The following is an 18,849-nucleotide window of genomic DNA, read 5'->3' as shown; positions in this document are numbered from 1 at the left end:
CATGGCTTTAACCGGGCGCAAAATCAATTCGCATGTTTGGTTCTTCGGACGGACGGCAAGCCTGAAGTATCAGAATTTATCGTCCACAAAAGCCCCGCTGGGCCCGCTCGATGCAGATTCCCTCAGTCCGTCGTTGGGTCCGTAGTTTTGCACTAAGGATTTCATCGGTCATCCCCGTTTGGCATGAAATGAACAGCGCGCACGCTTAAGCCTACGTAAACATGTGCATGGCGGACGGGTTCGCCTCTCAGATTTGTCGCCGGCTAAATTGATCGATTCTCTAATCTAGAAGGTTCTTGTCGCTCTGCGCAATTTATCGAGGGGATCAAGTTCACCTAAATGACTTTTGAAATACAGAGTCATCTAATCTTACATTTCCAATCACTGTGTACTTTCAGGGCACACTGGCAGCTAGATTCAGCATGAGGGCATTCTTCAGTGACCTAGTTCTGTTTCTAATTATTCTACCTCGCCCATGTATGGAAGGTTTTTGCATCAACCAAGGTAACTTTATACAGTACTTTTATGTCTTAAAATGTAAAGACGTCAACCATTGCCAAACTATTTTAAGAAGCGTCTTATTATGCCTGGTTAGTAGATTGGGACATTTTTTGTTTGGGATGGCACCAGTTTTTTCGTTCGTAAAAAAGGCATAAAGTGGGGAGGATTAGGCAGATGCTTTCGCTTCCTAAAAAAGGCAACATGTCGGTATTCTGAGTTGTTATCGAATTAACGAATATGCCATTCTACAATTTCAGGTAAGTGATGTGGCTTAGTCTCGAATCTGAGAATCGTATTGAAGGCGAAATCTGCTCGCTGATATCCATTGCTGATAATGAGGAGGGATAAATAGACTATATGGTTCAGATAAATCGTAAATTGCCCAGCTTGAGAGGTTGGGTTAGACCAGGCCATTAGGATATCGATTGATCGGCATTAATTCTAACTAGGGACAGTCGGTATGGCAAGACCAAAGGGTGAGATGGCCAGTATATCGTCTCAGAAGTGGCGTACATTGTATTCTATATTAAAGCTTGCAAGCAATTTAAAGTTCAGACGCATTTCAAATTCGTTTTCAAAAGTAGGGTTATACTTCGACAAATATAAATAACGTAGCTTAGTCATTTCAATGGAAATATCGAGTGAAGTTTAAAAGATGAGATTATCTGATAAAGCGTATCTTCTCTGAGGTGGCGTACTCTGTGAATTTGGAAGCCGGTAAAAGCAGACTCATTTGAAATTCAATTTAAAATTAAGGCTATACTTGGATTAAACTTAATGGTTTAGTTATTGAACTTTTGAGCTTTCGAACAAACTTACACTTTCCATTGTAAGTGTGCATGCCAAATATATAATCTAAGTGATTCTAGAGTTCATTTGATGTTATTTTATTTCCCATTGGACTATATTGTTCTTTTCTGTGAACAATCTTTTCAGTTATTCTGTCTAAAACGATCGAAGTGGATTTTCAGACTCGACAGATACCATCTGAAGACGGTGGCAGCCAATGGGAACTCGTTGCAAACGTCACGTGGCAGAACCATCAATACCCTAGTGGTATGGTCCTCGTTCCATTGTTAAGTTGATTTTGCGTCCGTTAACGATTGCATTTTTAACAGGAAGGCATTTTTTTTCTGCAGTCAGTTGTAATCGTTACTCACGGATCTACATAATAGGTCTTGGACTTCTCCGAATCTGTGAGACAAAGAAAGAGGATACCAAAAGATGAGATCTACTTCTGATCAACGGAAAATACGATTAGATTAAGCCTAATACAATAAAAGATCGAAATTAAGTATTTATTTATTTGAAACCATCTTTAATGAGGGTAACCCATCCAGCAACAGCTGATCATTTGGAACACTATTTTGTTCCTAATTCAAAACAGGTTAATAAAAAAAATTACATGATATAGCCCTTACTGCTTTCATTCCGTGCGAGTTTTATGCTTCGCGTTGAGGTTTCCAAAAGCTGTGGTTTCACCTTCTAATCGGATTGCGCTCGACAGGTACCGTACAAGGCTATATTATTTTCGAATATGAGGGCTAAACCGACGACGAACATGCTAGACCTTATCCCTTGTAGGTATCTCAGATGGTGTTGTGTTATTATTAAGTAATAATTAATGCATAAATTGTTTGCTCATACTTGTGCAAGCGGTACAAATATATTACCCTTTAATTCCTTCTTAACGCATAAAAGTCTATGTGGAAAAAATCTCGACATTTTCAGAAAATGTAAGACTCTGTGTAATTGATAGAGGAAAAGGCAGAAGCCAGTGCCGTACCAATAACTTAAATGGTATTTTGTAATGTCGGTATAGACCTTATGCTTTGCGTGTATCTTAGAGGCTGATCTTTGTTATTTCAATCTAGTATTACAATGGATGCACACAATGTTTACTCATGCCTTTCAAGCGATTCAAAACAGTTGCCAACTGACACCGCCATTACCCATTAGGTCTATCTCATGAAAGTTACCAAAATGTCACTCATGACAGTTTTGAATTCGTGGTCTTAATTGGGTCGAGTTTGCGAAAGGCTGTCTGTTTTAAAGTCATAGTTAACAGTCTGCCTATGCATTGCACCAGAGATGTTTACTCAATAGAGTTGTTTATGTTTTTCTATCTCAAAAACTGTCTTGCAGATTTCGGAGGATATGCAGTTAGAGGCGCACCAAGCCAGATCACAGAGCAACTTTCTATCTTAAATTGCTCCCTGGCTGGATTTCTGAAGACGGTAGGAACCCTTCATTAATTTGGATTGTTTAATCTTCCGTTTGCAAACACGTTCATCCAAGTTCAACAGACCCTTCATAATGTGGTTAGCTTGCGTATTAAGAAAGTGCGCATCGTCTTCACTTCGGTAACTTTAGCTAGAATACTTTCCCATGGGAATAGCCACTGAGATGCGAAAGCGATTTAAAAAAAAACTAGAAACAGAATTTCTTAAGATTGGTTTGCACCTTAATTTGTAATTTTCTTCGCACGTTTAACACAATCCGTGTTGCTGCTCCTTTGTGGTAGTTCGTATCAGAAGGAACTCAATGTTTAAATTTACCGCTAGTAATGCTGTAATGACAGTGATATTTTTACGTGTTTGTTGATGAAGAGCAGGAACAAAAACACTTCCTTCTTCCTCACCCCCACCCACCCACAAAAAGTAAATAGATAAATAAATAAAATACCATATTTAGGATTTTAGAAGTAGATTTTCAGTCTTCGAAATTCCATCTAAAGTTTCCTTTCGTAATTCACCCCATAAGTTTGTATTTTATTTGTCCACAGGAAGACGAATCATACTTATTCACTGGTCTCCGTTTTGGATACAAATATTTCTTTGGGGTAAGAAGAATGCTCAATTCAGGGTCAATCTAGAAAGTGTTTCGAAAAGATTTAATTTAAATTTGAATTTAAAAAGACCTATTTTTCCCGATTTTTTTTAAAAATTCCATACACTGTCCAGGCCAAGAATAAGCCACCGTTACAATAAACCTGAGACGTCATGACGTCACGCTTTGTTTACTATGTACGGATTCTTATGAAAGTCTTGTGATGACGAGAATGCGCAAATGTTTTGTTTTGTTTTGTTTGTTTTTGTGTATTTGTTTTGTATTAGGTGTCGGTTATCAACGAGGCCAAGTCCACGCGCACATCTCTGGAGGCTTATATTGAGCAGGAATCACCAGGTAAGTCGAGTTGCTGCAATCTTGCGCTGTTCCGCAGATTATCTCTCAGATTAGATGAGAAATTAAAATGGCCTTGACAAAGAACGGGTTCCAAAAAATACAATCAGCAATTTAGTCATATTTACTTTGTAAAAAGAGGCTAATTTTGGTAAGTAGGCCTAGTGGGTGATGAGAGCTGGAAAGAACTCTCTTATTTTTATTGCACATAAGAGATTTGTATAATGCCTCTCGAGATGCTTGTTGTAAACCAATAGCGCTACTCTCTGGTATAACTATTCTGTCAACTTAGTCCGTTCCTGGGACTTCGTATTTCCGTAAACACAAATGAGACAAAAAGTGAGAATCTCTGTACAATAGTACAGCGAATCCCCATTGTTGCCCTTGTAAAGCTCGACTTGATGTGCAGCTGGCGTTGCTGATCTTGCGGTTCGTAACTATTTGCTTCACATTGTCAGAGGATCACGAGTATACAGTTTGGTATTCCTATGCAGCTGCCGGTGCTAACGATGTTTGGTTTTCTTAAGCCCCTGTCACACCTTTGCGTATCTTAATTCCTTATGAGTTCCTTATCAAAAATTTTCAATACGCAGCCGTACGCTCAATTAACGTCGAAATTTTTGATCACTTTGACTTATGTGCGACGCACATCTAGCGTACAGGTAACGAATTCAGCGCATCCATTGCGTATGAGATGCGTATGAGTTGCGTATGCAGTACACAACATTATTTTTCGGGCTGCGAGTAGGTCAGTATGCAGTGCGCATGCCGAGCGTACTCCGGGGGCACCCGACTTATGCCGACCGCATGCTTGACGCACTTCTGAGCGTATTCCCGCCGCATTTTCGCCGCTCGCCGTTCAGCGTGCGTTGCATCTGCGCTTCCAGTACGCTATGCATACGTCCGATACAGGCGGCTCATATGCTGACAGGGTGCGTCAGGAACACATAGCGTACTCGTAACGCACTCGACCGATGCGGGACCGATGCGCTGCGTATTTATAACTTATGACCTGCGTAACAGCGTACGCAGCGTAGTTTTGTGCATGCCCAAAACTATCCTGCGTACTGTGCCGTACCATGCGTATATCTGCGTACATAAAACCTACACAAAACGATAGAGATGCATATGAGGTGCGTATTGTGCGTACGACTGCGTATGAAAAAAATGTCAATGCGCAACTTTTAAGGAATTAGGATACGCAGAAGTGTGACAGGGCCCTTAGGGTGGCTGCTGCTTTTGCTGCGTATTGTTCAGGAAAATAAGTTTAAATCTAGGCAATTTTGCACAGCTGCAGTCGCTGATTTGCTAGGGTATTGTGATTGGAGCCCAAGTCTGAATGTGGCCGATTAAGATGTGAAAAGTATCGTTATAGCCATTCCTTTAGTTTGCAAACGGTTGATGCCATTTTGTATCGCGCCATTGATTTCACAACTGGAATATGATTACTTCCAAACAGTTGTCGAGAGACACCAATTTTATGCCATACGTAATTAAGATGAGTAAAAATCTGCTCCGTGAGCAAGATTTTAATCCAACGTCGCATTGCACGCGTACGTCGCACATGACAGTAGCTCATCGTCTTCTAATCCCTAAGCTAAATTATTAATAATCTTTTGCACCTGTTTTAATATCAAATCCACTGCGTCTTCTTCAAAGCGGTTGATTGGCAGTCAAACGCCAACGCTTGCCGTGAGCAATCCAGGGCTGTCCTGGGAGACTCTGCATTTGTGTCTCTCCTGTGGAACAGACGGAGTCTATCACCTTCTCGAGCTAGAACTTAACACCAAACTGCTCCCGACCGCCAAACGTCAAATAGTTCAACAGTCTTGTCATCAATTCCACCTTGTGGGATACGATCGTTAGCTTTCCCCCAAGAAAAGAGTGCATGCATTTGAATCAACAGCCCAGTTCGTATTTTTGAAATCTTTTTATTCGTAACCACAACACTTTACGGTATTCGCCTTTGACCTAAAAAGTACCCAAAAAAATATGAAAGATAAACACCGTATATAACAACTTTCATGTTTTCAGATTGCTATCTGGAAACTGAAGACAGAGAGTTCTGCCGGACACAAAGTAAGTTGAACCTCAAATTATGATTTACTTTTTTAATGATGGTCTAAGTTGTTGATAAAGTGAAAATATATATTTATGTGCTTCGATAAAAATTCAGGAAATAAAGTTTTAAAACAAAGAACTTGAAAATTTGAAAATCCTTGGTGAAAATCTTCGAGGAAATCTTGTTTAGTCGATATTTTAAAGCCCTAACAACGTAAAAGTATATTCGGCCCTGTATTTACTCTTTTTCAGCGGCCCGGCCGTAAGAGAGCTTAGCATAATATCCCTCGTGCGAGCAGAACCATACCCAACCTCGTCCCCAGGGTGTCGAGCAGTACGCGCCCACCCACTACCTGCTCTCTCACCCTGGTATTGGATCATTTGCATGTGCAAGATTTTTGAACACGTATGCAAATGAGGAATAGTCTGGTGCTTGCCTGTGCGTTACATTTGCATTTGTTTTTGTATGCGGTGTCTGGGGAAAAAACATAATCAATTCGTCCCAGCGCGAGCATGGCATGAATTACGAAAATACGATTTTATATGAAACTGTTACGTTCTTAACAAGACAACATGCAGTGTCTCATTTCATATTAGTATAAACAAATTGGAAGGGAAATGAATATTTTAAAGAAGGCGTGGACGAATGTTCGCGAAAACACGTACTGTACGTTGTGAATAACAACACCAAATACACGATATAAATCCATTTCTAGCCAATTGCGGTATCGAATCAGGATACAGGAAGAAAGTTTCCTATCCAGGGCTTAGTATTGGAAACGCGGTTGGAAATAAAGTAAGCACATACCATACCCGATCATTACGTGTCCCATTTACCTATTAATGTTTGTTGTAATTTCTAATTTCCTTACAGGTGTGGAGATATCGGGGGTTCCCCTAGATTTCCAAGTGGACTGTGTAGCGCCCTCATTGTCTGATCAGGGGGACACTGGTCAGTACACAGCCGTCTTGTCCTGGACTCCTCCCATTCAAGTGAGCGGCAACATCACCGACTTTGAGTTGCGCCATGGCAAATATTTCACCGATGATGTCAAAATGATTCCATATGATAAGGTAATCAAGCCTGCATCACTAAATCCACAATCAGTTATTGAATGGCAAGGAAAATTGAAATCTACTTCAGGGACTAATTATTGTTGAAATTCAAAAATTATAACCCAACCCAACCAACCCAATCCACTCAACCAAACCCAACCAAACCCAACCATCCCAGTCCACCCCAACCCTATACCCAATCATACCCAACCCAACCAAACCCAGCCACCCCAATCAGTGTTGTAGTCGAGACCGGATAGTCCGAGACCGAGACCAAGACCGAGACCTGAAGATTCGAGACCGAGACCGAGACCGAGACCAGCCCCTTCAAGGCGGACCGAGACCGAGACCAATATGGTCCGAGACCGAGACCGAGACCGAGACCGCTGATAATAAATAACAATGGTCGAAATAAAAAAAGACACGTTTTTATAGTTGAAAAATGTAACCTTTCTATTCACAAAGAATACAGACCAAAATTTTGACCAGTGGCAGTGTTGACAAATTGATACACATGGGCGTCGCCAGGATTTTTTTATAGAGGGGGGCAAAAAAAATGTTGCCAAAAAATGCTTGTATTTCTCAACACATTCTTGATTTATCAGTTTTAGAGGGGGGCAGGGACATTCCCCCCCCCCCAACTCATTAAATTTACACCACTTTGTCTTCGCGCCTCTTTTTCTTTTCTTTTTTTCTTTTCTTTTTCCTTCCTTTTTTTTTGTGCTTTTCCAGGGGGGGGGGGCAAGTGCCCCCCCTTGCCCCCTCCTCGCGACGCCCATGTTGATACATGACACCTTACTTGAGCAAAAAGTAGTTACACTTAAGAAATATGGGCTTTGACATGTTGTCTGCACCCAATCGTGACAAAAGTAAAAAGTTAAAGGTAGATGTTTCATCTGTTATAGGAACTCGGATCCTGAACTCCACAGTCACCCCTTGGTTTCAGCTATGACTTCTAACGGATATAAAAGATGCAATTTTAATTTTACATTGCCTCTTTTTTCCTAAAATAAATATAGGACTTAACTTCTAACAAAATTTGTGTACTTGATTTTAAAATATGGGAGCTAGAAAATGTTGAATTAATTTTTTAATTTCTGTCATAGAATGTGGATTTGTACATTAGACCCGCAAGTTGCGAGGTGATATGGATTTTAAAAAAAAAATTCTGAACGGGATTTTAATTTTTTAGGAATAATGGGGTACTTCAAAATGAGCAGCCAGGAAATGGGGTCTCATCATACACTCTCATGGCAACAGTGAGTGGTAACTGGTAAGAGTGTGTGAGTTCAAAGCTGGAAAATCAGGTAGAAAAATTGACTTTTTCTCCAAAATACTGTCCCAAATTAAAGAGAACATTGTGTGGGGTCAAAAATATAACTAGTTTTAAGCACCTCATTTATTATCAGAATACAAAATGCAAGTGATTACGCCCACAGGGGTGGGCTAAACTACATCCCCGAAAATGGTTGACTCCTATTGCATAAATTGTTACAAGTTTATACTTTGCTTTATGTGGCCGACTCAACAGATAAATGCCGAACTTGTTCCAAATCGTTCAGTGACTGGTACTGCTGCAGCTTTACATGTACTTTGGGCACTTTCCAACGTGCAGTCGAGTCCAAACCGACCGCGATATATAACAAGCTTGATCTACGGGCTAGCAAATGTTTTAAATAACAACGGTACTGAACGAAGTGAACACAAAGTAATCGATCGAGCTGTAAAAGCTTCATATTGCCGGTCTCGACCCGAGACCAGCCAAAATATCGAGACCAAAGGGGACCGAGACCGAGACCAAGACCGAGACCACAGCTTCCGAGACCGAGACCGAGACCGAGACCAGCAAAAAGTGGTCTCGAGACCGGTCTCGAGACCGAGACCGGTCTCGAGACCTACAACACTGCCCCAATCCACCCCACCCCAACCCAACCATAGCCTACTCAATCCAACCCATCCACCCCAGCTCAACCCAACCATACCCAACCCAGCCACACAAACCCAACCCAACCCAGAACCACTGAACTCAACAACATTGCTGATGTTTTGAATGTATTATCTTGCTTACAGGAAACTAAGGTTTACATTAAGGAGCTAACAAATCTCGACGAGTTCTCAAATTTCACCGCAACTGTAAGTTTGACTGCAATTTTCAGCGAGTATTATATTTCGAGATATGATTTAGGGAAAAGCTTAGAGCAAAAATCGACTCGTTTAAAAAGGTTTGCCAATTGCTAAACACAATGTTAATCTATAAATCTATCCGGACCCGCGCTCACTTCTATCTTGGAGGCCCCCTTCAATGATGAAAGCTTTGCGGTGGCTTTGTTCAGATAATCCGTCATGGGGCAGTATCCTTGCACAGTAGCTTGCCTACAGATAGGGGGCCTGGTGAGTGGACAGTGATCACATTCCCAAATTCGTCTATGGTGTGCCAACCCCAATGTTAGGGGTTTGCTTGTACCTAACTCAACAGTCAACACCGCTTTCCAAGCACGTATATGAACGCATATATGATCAAATCCAGCAGAAATGCACACGTATTGCGTACGGAACGGAGATGTATTGAGCACGTTTAACAGGTCAAACAAAATAAATCTAAAGGAATAAGAGGTCAGTGGCTTTCTTAGATGAAGCATTCGGTTACAAACAAATTTGTGGGAGACCGAAACTTATCTTCTACAAATAAAAGCAGGGATTTTCGAAGTGGATTTTCTAATGAAAATTTTCGGATTCTTTTGGTCATGTATTTCTGTTTCAAAAAGAAGTTCAAGGACAATTTGATTTATTTTCTGCAGAAACAGATTAAAGTAATGAGTGGATTGTACGGGGCATGAACCGTGTGATTTGATCCCCTCTCAACGAATGACTCGCGCTATTCAATGTCTTCTTTAACTATTGTACAGAAGTGGCGTTAAAAATGAAATTTGATTTCTTTGCATCTGTACGTGCAGGTGAGAGCCTTTGTAGATAAACAACATTTAGGACCGAAGGCCTCTCTGAAATTCAATACTTACAACGAACAGCTGGCCAAGAATTTAAGCCACCAAAGTAAGTAAGAATAAATAGTATTTTTCTTTAATCTCAGCACTGCATTGTCTGTTTGTATAAAAGGAAATTGATTCAAAAATAATAATATTGTGAAAAAATGCATCGAAAAAGTATAAATAGATAATATTCTCAATCGTGTACAGAGGGATTATGTAGTTTCATTGACAGTAGGCTTAATTTTGTCCATCACATTGCCCATTTTGTTAAGAAGGCTAATCGGCTTAGTGTAGCGTAATTTTCGCTCCTGTAAAAATAAATAGGTTTTTTCGTACTTTGTCTACCACCCTTATCAGACCGCAGCTGGAGTATTGCACCATTATTTCAAATGTCATCGCCAAGTCTCAATCAGTTGTCTTGAAAAATCCAAAAAGTCAATTACTTCTCATAATCCGAAACTGTACAAATCAAGATCTTAATGGCGTTCCAACATATTTGCAGATGTGTAATTTATTTAATCTTCCAACTCCCTCCAAGAGACGAATAGTTTAAGGGCCAATGCAATGTAATGTTGTTTTGCAATCCTTCAAATTGCACCTTTGCGTCCCCTTTAACCTTATTTTCAATTTTCGTTTCGCCATTTTCAAGGGTATTTTTGTGCCTTTCCGTTTTTATGCTAGTGAAAATTTCAATATTCATGTGCAAATCTGTGATGTAATTTCATGCAGAAACCTCAATTTTACAGCTATTTCAGCACAAAAAGTAGCCAGAATTTTGGATATTTTGCTGTTGTCGATTTTCTTTTTTTGGTGGGGGGTGATTCGTTGTTGTCTCAGTGCATGGTAATAAGCCAGTGAGCAAAGTTTTCTCACAAATGTTTTAATGAACACATTTTTGGGTTCACATCTTCAACAGAAAAGCCTTAAACTGAACAGTGTCTTCCTCAGTAATAAGTAAGATTGAGGCTTTGCATTGTGGAGATACTAAATAATGAAAGGTTTTCGGAAACACCATGTGTGAATAATTTCTCAACTAAGAGAATGGCTCTGAAAAGAGTTTATAGAACCAGAGTTTATACCTCTGGTTCTTCTCAGTTGAGAAATGATTCGCACATGGTGTTTCCGCAAACCTTTTATTATTCCTCAATGATATCATAGCAACAGAGCCCTCAGTTGTCCGGAAAAGCATGAACAATTTTAAATGTTTAAAGAAGTACACTTATCATTTTAAAAAATACCCAAAAAGGGATGTGAAATAGTTTTCATGCTTTTACAAGAGGAGTAGAAAGTTGCACAATAGGAGTGTTTCTACAAAAAAAAAATCATCTCACGAACCCTTAAACGAATGCTGTTTTCTTGTAAAACACATAAATAATACATGCAATTCTAAAGTTTGAATTTATTCCCATACCTATATGTGGCGATCCATCTCTTTTTGTTAATAAAAAAACTAAATAAAGAGGAGCAGTAGTTTAGTTTATTTGAAGGAACACCAGAAGGACAGTTGTTCTCCAGGAACCATTAAAGGCCTGTGATTGTTTTAAGGATGATTACACTCAGAATGTTCCGAACTAGTCACTAAGAAACATTCAAACCTAAAAAGAGTCAGAGATCTTTCAATGTTCTCAATAATTAATACTTTCGACTTAAAAATAGGGCCTAGGTAACGTCATCGTAAAAATACAAATACTCGGGTTGCAAAAACTGTGGTAATATAGTACAGAAGTTACCGTGTCCTCCTTTTTGCAATGATAAACAAAAAGACTGGGTTAATAATTGTTAATAAATCTGAGTTCAGATATATATATTCTTAAACAATGCGTTTGTTTACTTGTCAGACGAGATTTGTAAAAGATTAGACCAAAATATTGATGGCACCACTTTGCCAGGCACCACTTTACCAGGCCCGGCAGCAACTAAGAAGTCGCCCTCCTACGTAGCCTGGCTGGTTGGCTCGATATTGGCCTGTGTCGTCGTTGGAGGCGCCCTGATACTCTGCTTCGTCATCAAGAGGAGAAAGACATTGGCTGACTCCAAAGAAGCCATTTTTGTTCGGTACCCCGAAGAGGAGGTATGCAGAAAAGGTAAGGTCTCATCTTGAAGGGTTAAGTTTAGCGCACGTGCGTCGCTAGAGGGAGTAAGTTTAGTGCACGTGCATCACTAGAGGGGGTAGGGGGACTTCCCCGATAGGCGGTAAAGTCATTGCAGCTCTTCTCGACAAAATCGTGACACTCAGTTTGGCAAGTAAATCACGGATAGTTTACTTCTGTTGATAGCTTTGCTTCCGGCTACGGCCTCAGGGGATAGTAGGTTTGCGGTTTGAGGGATTGTGGCTCAATGTGGCTCAATTTCGGAGTATTATCATATATTATGGTCACCGAAGTCTTCAATGTGACTAAAAACGAAGCCATGGTTTTCAAAAAAAAACTTAGCTGTTGTTCGCAGGCATGCAGGGACTTACATTGAAATAAATAAATAAATAAATAAATCCCTCCGTTACTTTGAATTTCCAGAATTTTTCTGTCCAATCTGCTCCAAGTGTGTCAGACAGAACAATAAGCTGACATTTTTATCTTAAAGGTTTGAAATTACCTAAACGTACTTTATTTTTAGGCACTTCTGACCTGGATGCATCATGTGATGATCTGCGGGAGCCAGACGCTGACTTTCAGTCCAGAGAGATTGACCGCTCCCTCCTAGTAATTAACGAGAAGCTTGGCAATGGTCAGTTCGGTATCGTGTACAGTGGAATCCTGAGTTCTAAAGACAGCACGATCAAGAAGTACGCCCCTCGACCTGTCGCTGTCAAGAGTCTTAAACGTGGGTATCAGATGCCGCTTTTGTGCCCTCATTTTGTCTTCATATGATATCTCAAAATATTTTTCTTTATTTTCTTGGCATTCTGATACAAATTGTTCTGACTGCGCATTGGATCTTTGTTGTCGGTTCCTCAAGCCCATAGCCAGGTTTTCTTTGCAAAGTGGTTCTGCAGTATGTCCCAAAAAGTGTCCACCTGACAAAACCACGAGGTCAGTTTTGAAGTGTTTGGTTGTGTAGATACTCCTAAGCCTTGGCCTCAACCCCTATTAGTTTCATTTAATTTCAGTCACACATCAATGCACAATGTCAATTGATCACGACATTTTGGGACACTGTGACCAAATTCCTGGCCTTAATCAATTTCAGTGCTGTATTATGTAAGCTGTGTAAAATCCTGCTCGTTGTTTAAAAAAGTCTGACGTGGTTTGGGATTGGAATCATTTGCCCTTGAGAATTAAACTGAGGTCTTGCCATGATGACTGATAGCCAGGCAAATGATTCCAATCCCAACTGCAGCCCTTTTCACAACATGAAGGATTTTACACAGCTTACTTAACACAATACTAAAATTGAATCTTCACAACCAACAAATTTCAACTTGACCTCGTGGTTTTGTCGTTATTTCAAAAAATAGTCAGACGGACTCGTTTAGGGGGGCAAACGGTATATTGTCCCACACAAAAAATATACATTTCGTAAACAGAACAATTCAAGTATGCAAATTTGTTTGACGTACGTATTGTTTGAGGTGCAAACGACTCTATTTTCCTGTTTTGGCATTTAGTAAACCAGTTAGCAGTTATTAAAAGTGGTAGAAATCGTGACGACGACAGAGGCACTATTCTTTCACCTACAAAGGCCAAAATAGTTCATCAATCCGACGAAGTTCTTCCTGCGGACCGAGATACGAAATAAATCGAGGGCGCATCTAACATTTACCTGCAAAACCGGCCGTTACAACTAATCAGTGATTTCAGTTGTAAACGGAGGAAACCCTTTGCCATGGGTTTGATAACCACATTACTTAGAACAAAAGTTGTAATTCCAGAAAATGAAATCTTCTTTTAATTGATTGGTGTTCATGATTAATTATACCGGCAAAAGTCACAAAAATACGTCAAGTCGGATCAATTAGCGTGATTACTAGTGGCACCTCTCATTCGCTTCCGTACCCCAATACTGTCAAGTCACTATTTATGACCATTGTCGTTTGTACCTATGGGTTTACAGTTAATGCGACACGGGAGACAAAGGAGGATTTCTTAGATGAGATCAAGCTGATTATCGACATCGGTGCCCATCCCAACATCCTGCCGATACTCGGCTGCTGCACGGTGGATGAGCCGTACTATCTCATCACCGAGTTCATGAAATATGGCGACCTGCTCGGCTTTCTGTGGAAGTGCAGAGATGTAGGTTTTGATAGTGTTCAGCCAATAAAAAATGTTATAATTTATTTTCCCACCCACGCCCTTTGTCCAATCGCTATCAATTACGTTTTAGGAGACATTCATCTTATTGCTATGTTCCTCAAATTAGGGGAAGCAGATTCCAATTGCAAAAGTTCAGCCTCTTACAGAAAGAACGGATATATCGAAGACATGTTTAATTTCAAATAATAATAATTATTATTATCATTTGAAACTAAATTAATTAAAATAATGTATACCATTCTTCTCTTAGGAAAAGTGGCAAGCTGAGGATCCCATGTACTGCATCACAGAAGTCGGTCAGCTGCAGATAGCGCGCCAAATCGCACGCGGCATGGTAAGTTTTTGTGAGGGCGTTGGGCACAAAGAATAATTTCAAAATATTAGAGCGCCAGTAATTGCACCCTTTTACTTGTGATAATGAAATAAGTTTTGAATGATGTGAACGCAACCGGTAAGTCTCAATGCAGCACTTTAAACATAAAGCGTAAGATCATACTATAATGAGCTATGAAAGTATCCGAAGATAACTATTCTAACCCGATGTATACACTCTGAAAGCACTCAAGTTAAATATAGATTTGACTAGAAGACAGTCCAACTTGCGTCCAGCTGACCCGCCACAGCTGTAGTCAGCTGGGTGCAAGTTGGAATGTTTGCTAGTCCATCGAACTAGTTATCTTTGTCTACTTCACCAAAAAGATCAAATCTAAAGAAAATGATTGTGATTGATCGGTATGAGACATGCCTAAACATTGCATAAAATGTTCAGACAATGTGTCTTCAAATTTAATAACTAATTAAAATGGATTTTGTGTTTGATCGTGTATATACGAGATTTTACAATTTTGTTGTAATGCCATGCACATTGCGAACTTGGTGTTGATTTTCACACAAGACAGTACATGGCTTCGACACGACTGTGTTGCGCCTACCCATGTCTACTTTAACAATCGATACTTCGACCTCTTATCCCCGAGCACTCTGGTGAATCACCAAACGCAGCTAAAAGTCTCACATTTGGATCCTTTTCCGATCCATTTTTTTTTCTTGACAGGAGTACCTGTCCAACACTCGATACTACCACGGTGACTTGGCTGCCCGCAATGTGTTGGTCGGCGAGGGCTTGGTGGTCAAGATCTCAGACTTTGGTATGGCCGATGACATCTATCAGCGGGGCTACAAGAGACTTGGCCAGGAGAAGAAACGACCACTGAAGTGGGTCAGTCTGGAGACTAACACCAAGGGCACGTGTTCAATCAAAAGTGACGTGTAAGTTGAAAATTGTAACCAAGATATATCACAAAGCATCACATGTGAAACACGGGTGCATGCCTATGTTCCCCAATACCTATGTTCCCCGAAATCCGTACCCTAACCCTAACCCTAATCCTAAGGATTTCGGGGAATATCGGTATTGGGGAACATAGGTATTGGGGAACATCGGGTAGACCCCGTCAGACACAGGTCAATCACAAGTCACTCATAAGTCAGTCATTAGTCTTTCAGTCTTAATTTGTCAATCGACTGGTTATTGTAAGACAACAGCATTCACTTTTCGTTACTCAGTCATGACCTGGCTTGTGATGAACTCGGTAAAACCTTTAAAATATGCCTTGCTTGAATATGACTCTATGGGTTGCAAAATATGAAATGAATTTGATTTTGTCTTCAGGAATTCTTTTTTTATTAACAGCGTGACATTTCAACCGATTTAAAATGATCGTTTTCTTCGAGTTTTATGGATTCAAAACTGATATTTTTTAGAGATCTTTATATTTTCCGCCACCTTTGACCATCAGTGGCAAAGACGACGTGACAACGTTTATTTTCTGAATTATAGGCGCAAATAATCTCCAATTGTTATCTGCAATGTATCCAACTTTAAAAGATAAAAGCTCTTTATGCACACATCGCATTGATGCTTGCAATCCACAGATTTATTATTTAGCCACTAGTTTGACCTTCCAGTAGATTTCCTGTTATTCAGCGTCAAGTGTTTCCATTCATTGTACTGTGTGAATTTACAGATGGTCATTCGGCATTGTCCTGTACGAGATCTACACTCTAGGGGGCGTCCCATACCCCTGCATGGACGGCTTTGAGGTGGTGCGTAAACTAGAGGACGGCTACCGAATGGAACAGCCAGGCGGGTGCCCAGACGAAATGTAAGTCGGTCTAGTCGGATGAACAATTTTGTTCACCAGAAAAAAAGCTAGAACGGAATCATTCTTATCAAGGAATATACTTTACGTGAGCGAACACTCTATATCTAGGCCTTTTTCCGTCAAGGTGTTTAACATTTAGAGAGTAATTAGTCAGACGTCTTTTAAAGTTGTTCTGGAAATTAGTTTTGCCAATTGATAGTCGGTCTTTCGATGCGCTGTTTTAGCACACGCACAATTGGAAATAATGAAAGCTTTCCGCATATTCGTAATGAGTGATCTAGGAAACGCACCAAACGACCATTTTATCAATTATTTTTTCCCCAAGGGAACTAAGTGGATCCGCCCCAAAACTTTGTTTATAAGTACTATAGGCCTATAATCAGTTGCGCCTTTTTAAACAGGTTGATAGTTAATGGGATCAGCAGATTGCTTGATATCAAAACCGCAACGTGACCTGTCCTCCTGTCCATTTCAAACAAAGGTACATCGTCATGTTGGAGTGCTGGCACGAGAACCCAGACCTCCGGCCGACCTTCACGGCACTCTTCAACAAGCTGGACCGTATGCTGAGCGAGATGAGCTCCGAGTACTTCACCGAGCTGGACTTCGACGACCGACTCTCGCAGAACACAGAGAACACCAACTTCGGCTTCGAGAACAACCACGACAGTGGCCACTACGATACCCTCAAGGCGATTGATTGGAGCCCCATTCCTCGCGTTACCGTAGAGTGCGTGGATAGTGTCAAAAAGGTATGGATGAATGTTTCCATAGACAACTTCGGACCACACTTCTTTAGACATGGTTTTGTGCCAACAGAGCCCGTTCATATCCCGCTGACCGCAAACAGAAAAGATATACAGCAAAAAGCAGGACACTTGGACAGATTTGTTTTATCATGCGCGCGCAAATGTCAGGCGCGGATCCGGGGGGGGGGGGTGTCTGACAAAAAAACATGTTCATAGAAATATAGTAAAAATTATGTGAACTCTACCCCCCCCCCCCCCTCTGCCCTCTGCTCTGACATCCCAAAACAAGTTATGACAATTATACAGGTAATAATGTCCGCTTGTGCACAACATTCGGACTGAGCCAGCTGGGGTACGTGGGTATAATGTTCAATATTTTGTGAAATAGTGTTCGCTATCGTAGGATTTGAACAGCGCTTCCATTGAAAGTACGGAACGAGCCCCCCCCCCCCCCCCCCCCCTCCCCACCTTTTGATTTTACGGAGCGCAAGTGTCCTGAGAAAAAAGCCTGGCTACATTTCAACATTGATTTGGTGATGAAGCCCCCCCCCCCTGCAAAAATTGCTGGATCCGCCCCTGAATGTTGGTAGGCCTACGTCTACTCCTAAATACGCTTTAGGTCAGCACAATTTTTCACCAACCTTGTAATGGGACGCTGGTGGCAGCAAATACATCGATCCTTTTTCAATAATATTGTTTACGTCATATTTCAGCTAAAGCGCGCATGTTCAATTTGACGCAAACAATGAAAAAAGGACCAGTGTGTTTGCTGCCACCAAAGTCTCAAAAGTCTCCCATTGGCGCCGAGTCTAGTCTACAAAATGAATCTTACCTTATTAAACTGATTTGAATACTTTCCAGGTATCTTTCTTGTTACGAATTGTAAAGCTTCCAGTGTATTTATGGATACGCTTTAATCTATCCCAAGACTAGTAGATTCTAATTACTTGGTTCTAGACTGGTTCACCATTCGTCCAATAAAATACTTAAAACAAGAGTCTTACATTATGGATGTGACGTCAGACAAAAGGTGGTGACCAAGTCTTTGGTGGAGTCGCAAACACGGCCACCGAATTCAACCATACGTTAAAAATAAACTTTAAAAAAGCCTTGTGAGGAACTAATCTTGGTTTTTCTTGTCTTTATTTACCATACCCTACAGGTGAACACGGACACATCGAAATGTTAGGAACATAATCGGGAAGTATAATTCTGCCTAGCTACTACAGCTGATTTCGTTTACACCCGAACGTATCCAAAACCGCATCTCCAACTGCCTCTGGATTCTGTACATGAAATGTAGAAGGCGCTTCTTGACAATTCGCAAGATCTCCATGTGCGACATTGCATGCCCGTGGACGTTAGCGGACGTATGGCTTGAAGAACACCCGGCTGATTTTCGCATGGGTCTGTTCAATCCCATAGCGTCTTCGCATGCCAACCGAGCAGTAATCGTTTTGAGTGCAAAAGGAATGCATAAACACGTCAGCCATGTCGTTTGATACAGAAACACTACCGTCCGGCTGTGGCTCCCCAGCAAAAAATCGCTTTAATTACGTGGTCCATGAGTCTCTTTATGTATTGAGCAACATTATGTAGGCAAGTGCAAACTACTAAGAATACATGACATGCTGTGGAATTGCGCGATTCTTTCCCTGAATAGTACTTTTAAGTACAAAAGGTCATTTTATCTCGTACATCGCTGGGGCTGCCGCTGTATCAAACGGCACTGGTAACAGTTAATTTCTTTCAAAAGTATTGTGTAGGAAACGCAGAGCATTGTGGTTAATGGGCTCTGTGCGCCTACAGAGAGGGCGCTTTTTACCACTTTCGAGAACCCAGTGGATGGAATGTCCCACCCATGGGACGTCGTTGCTAGGTGAAAGGGCGCCCT

The 18,849-nt window shown here is 40.8% G+C and overlaps 1 protein-coding gene and 1 long non-coding RNA gene across 2 annotated transcripts; both read left to right on the top strand.

Annotated features, from left to right (window-relative positions):
- The first annotated feature begins 3,285 nt into the window (after window positions 1–3,285).
- LOC119740454 lies at window positions 3,286–5,764 on the top strand. The gene is made up of 3 exons (XR_005272679.1): window positions 3,286–3,343; window positions 3,618–3,687; window positions 5,719–5,764. It is a non-coding gene; the product is annotated as an uncharacterized LOC119740454 (long non-coding RNA).
- A 554-nt stretch (window positions 5,765–6,318) lies between these two features.
- Window positions 6,319–18,144, top strand: LOC119740635 (tyrosine-protein kinase Src42A-like). Its single transcript, XM_038216001.1, has 12 exons — window positions 6,319–6,325; window positions 6,620–6,819; window positions 8,872–8,934; window positions 9,756–9,852; window positions 11,627–11,872; window positions 12,402–12,608; window positions 13,839–14,020; window positions 14,292–14,375; window positions 15,096–15,310; window positions 16,069–16,206; window positions 16,688–16,958; window positions 18,118–18,144. Exons 1-12 carry the CDS (start codon window positions 6,319–6,321, stop codon window positions 18,142–18,144), a joined length of 1,737 nt encoding a protein of 578 aa, XP_038071929.1.
- Window positions 18,145–18,849: the final 705 nt, after the last annotated feature.

The sequence above is a fragment of the Patiria miniata genome, unplaced genomic scaffold (assembly GCF_015706575.1).
Source record: "Patiria miniata isolate m_02_andy unplaced genomic scaffold, ASM1570657v1 HiC_scaffold_5, whole genome shotgun sequence".
Classification (NCBI taxonomy): Eukaryota; Metazoa; Echinodermata; class Asteroidea; order Valvatida; family Asterinidae; genus Patiria; species Patiria miniata.
Note: the sequence above shows the minus strand (reverse complement) of the source record. Positions and strands in the feature narration are given on the sequence as shown.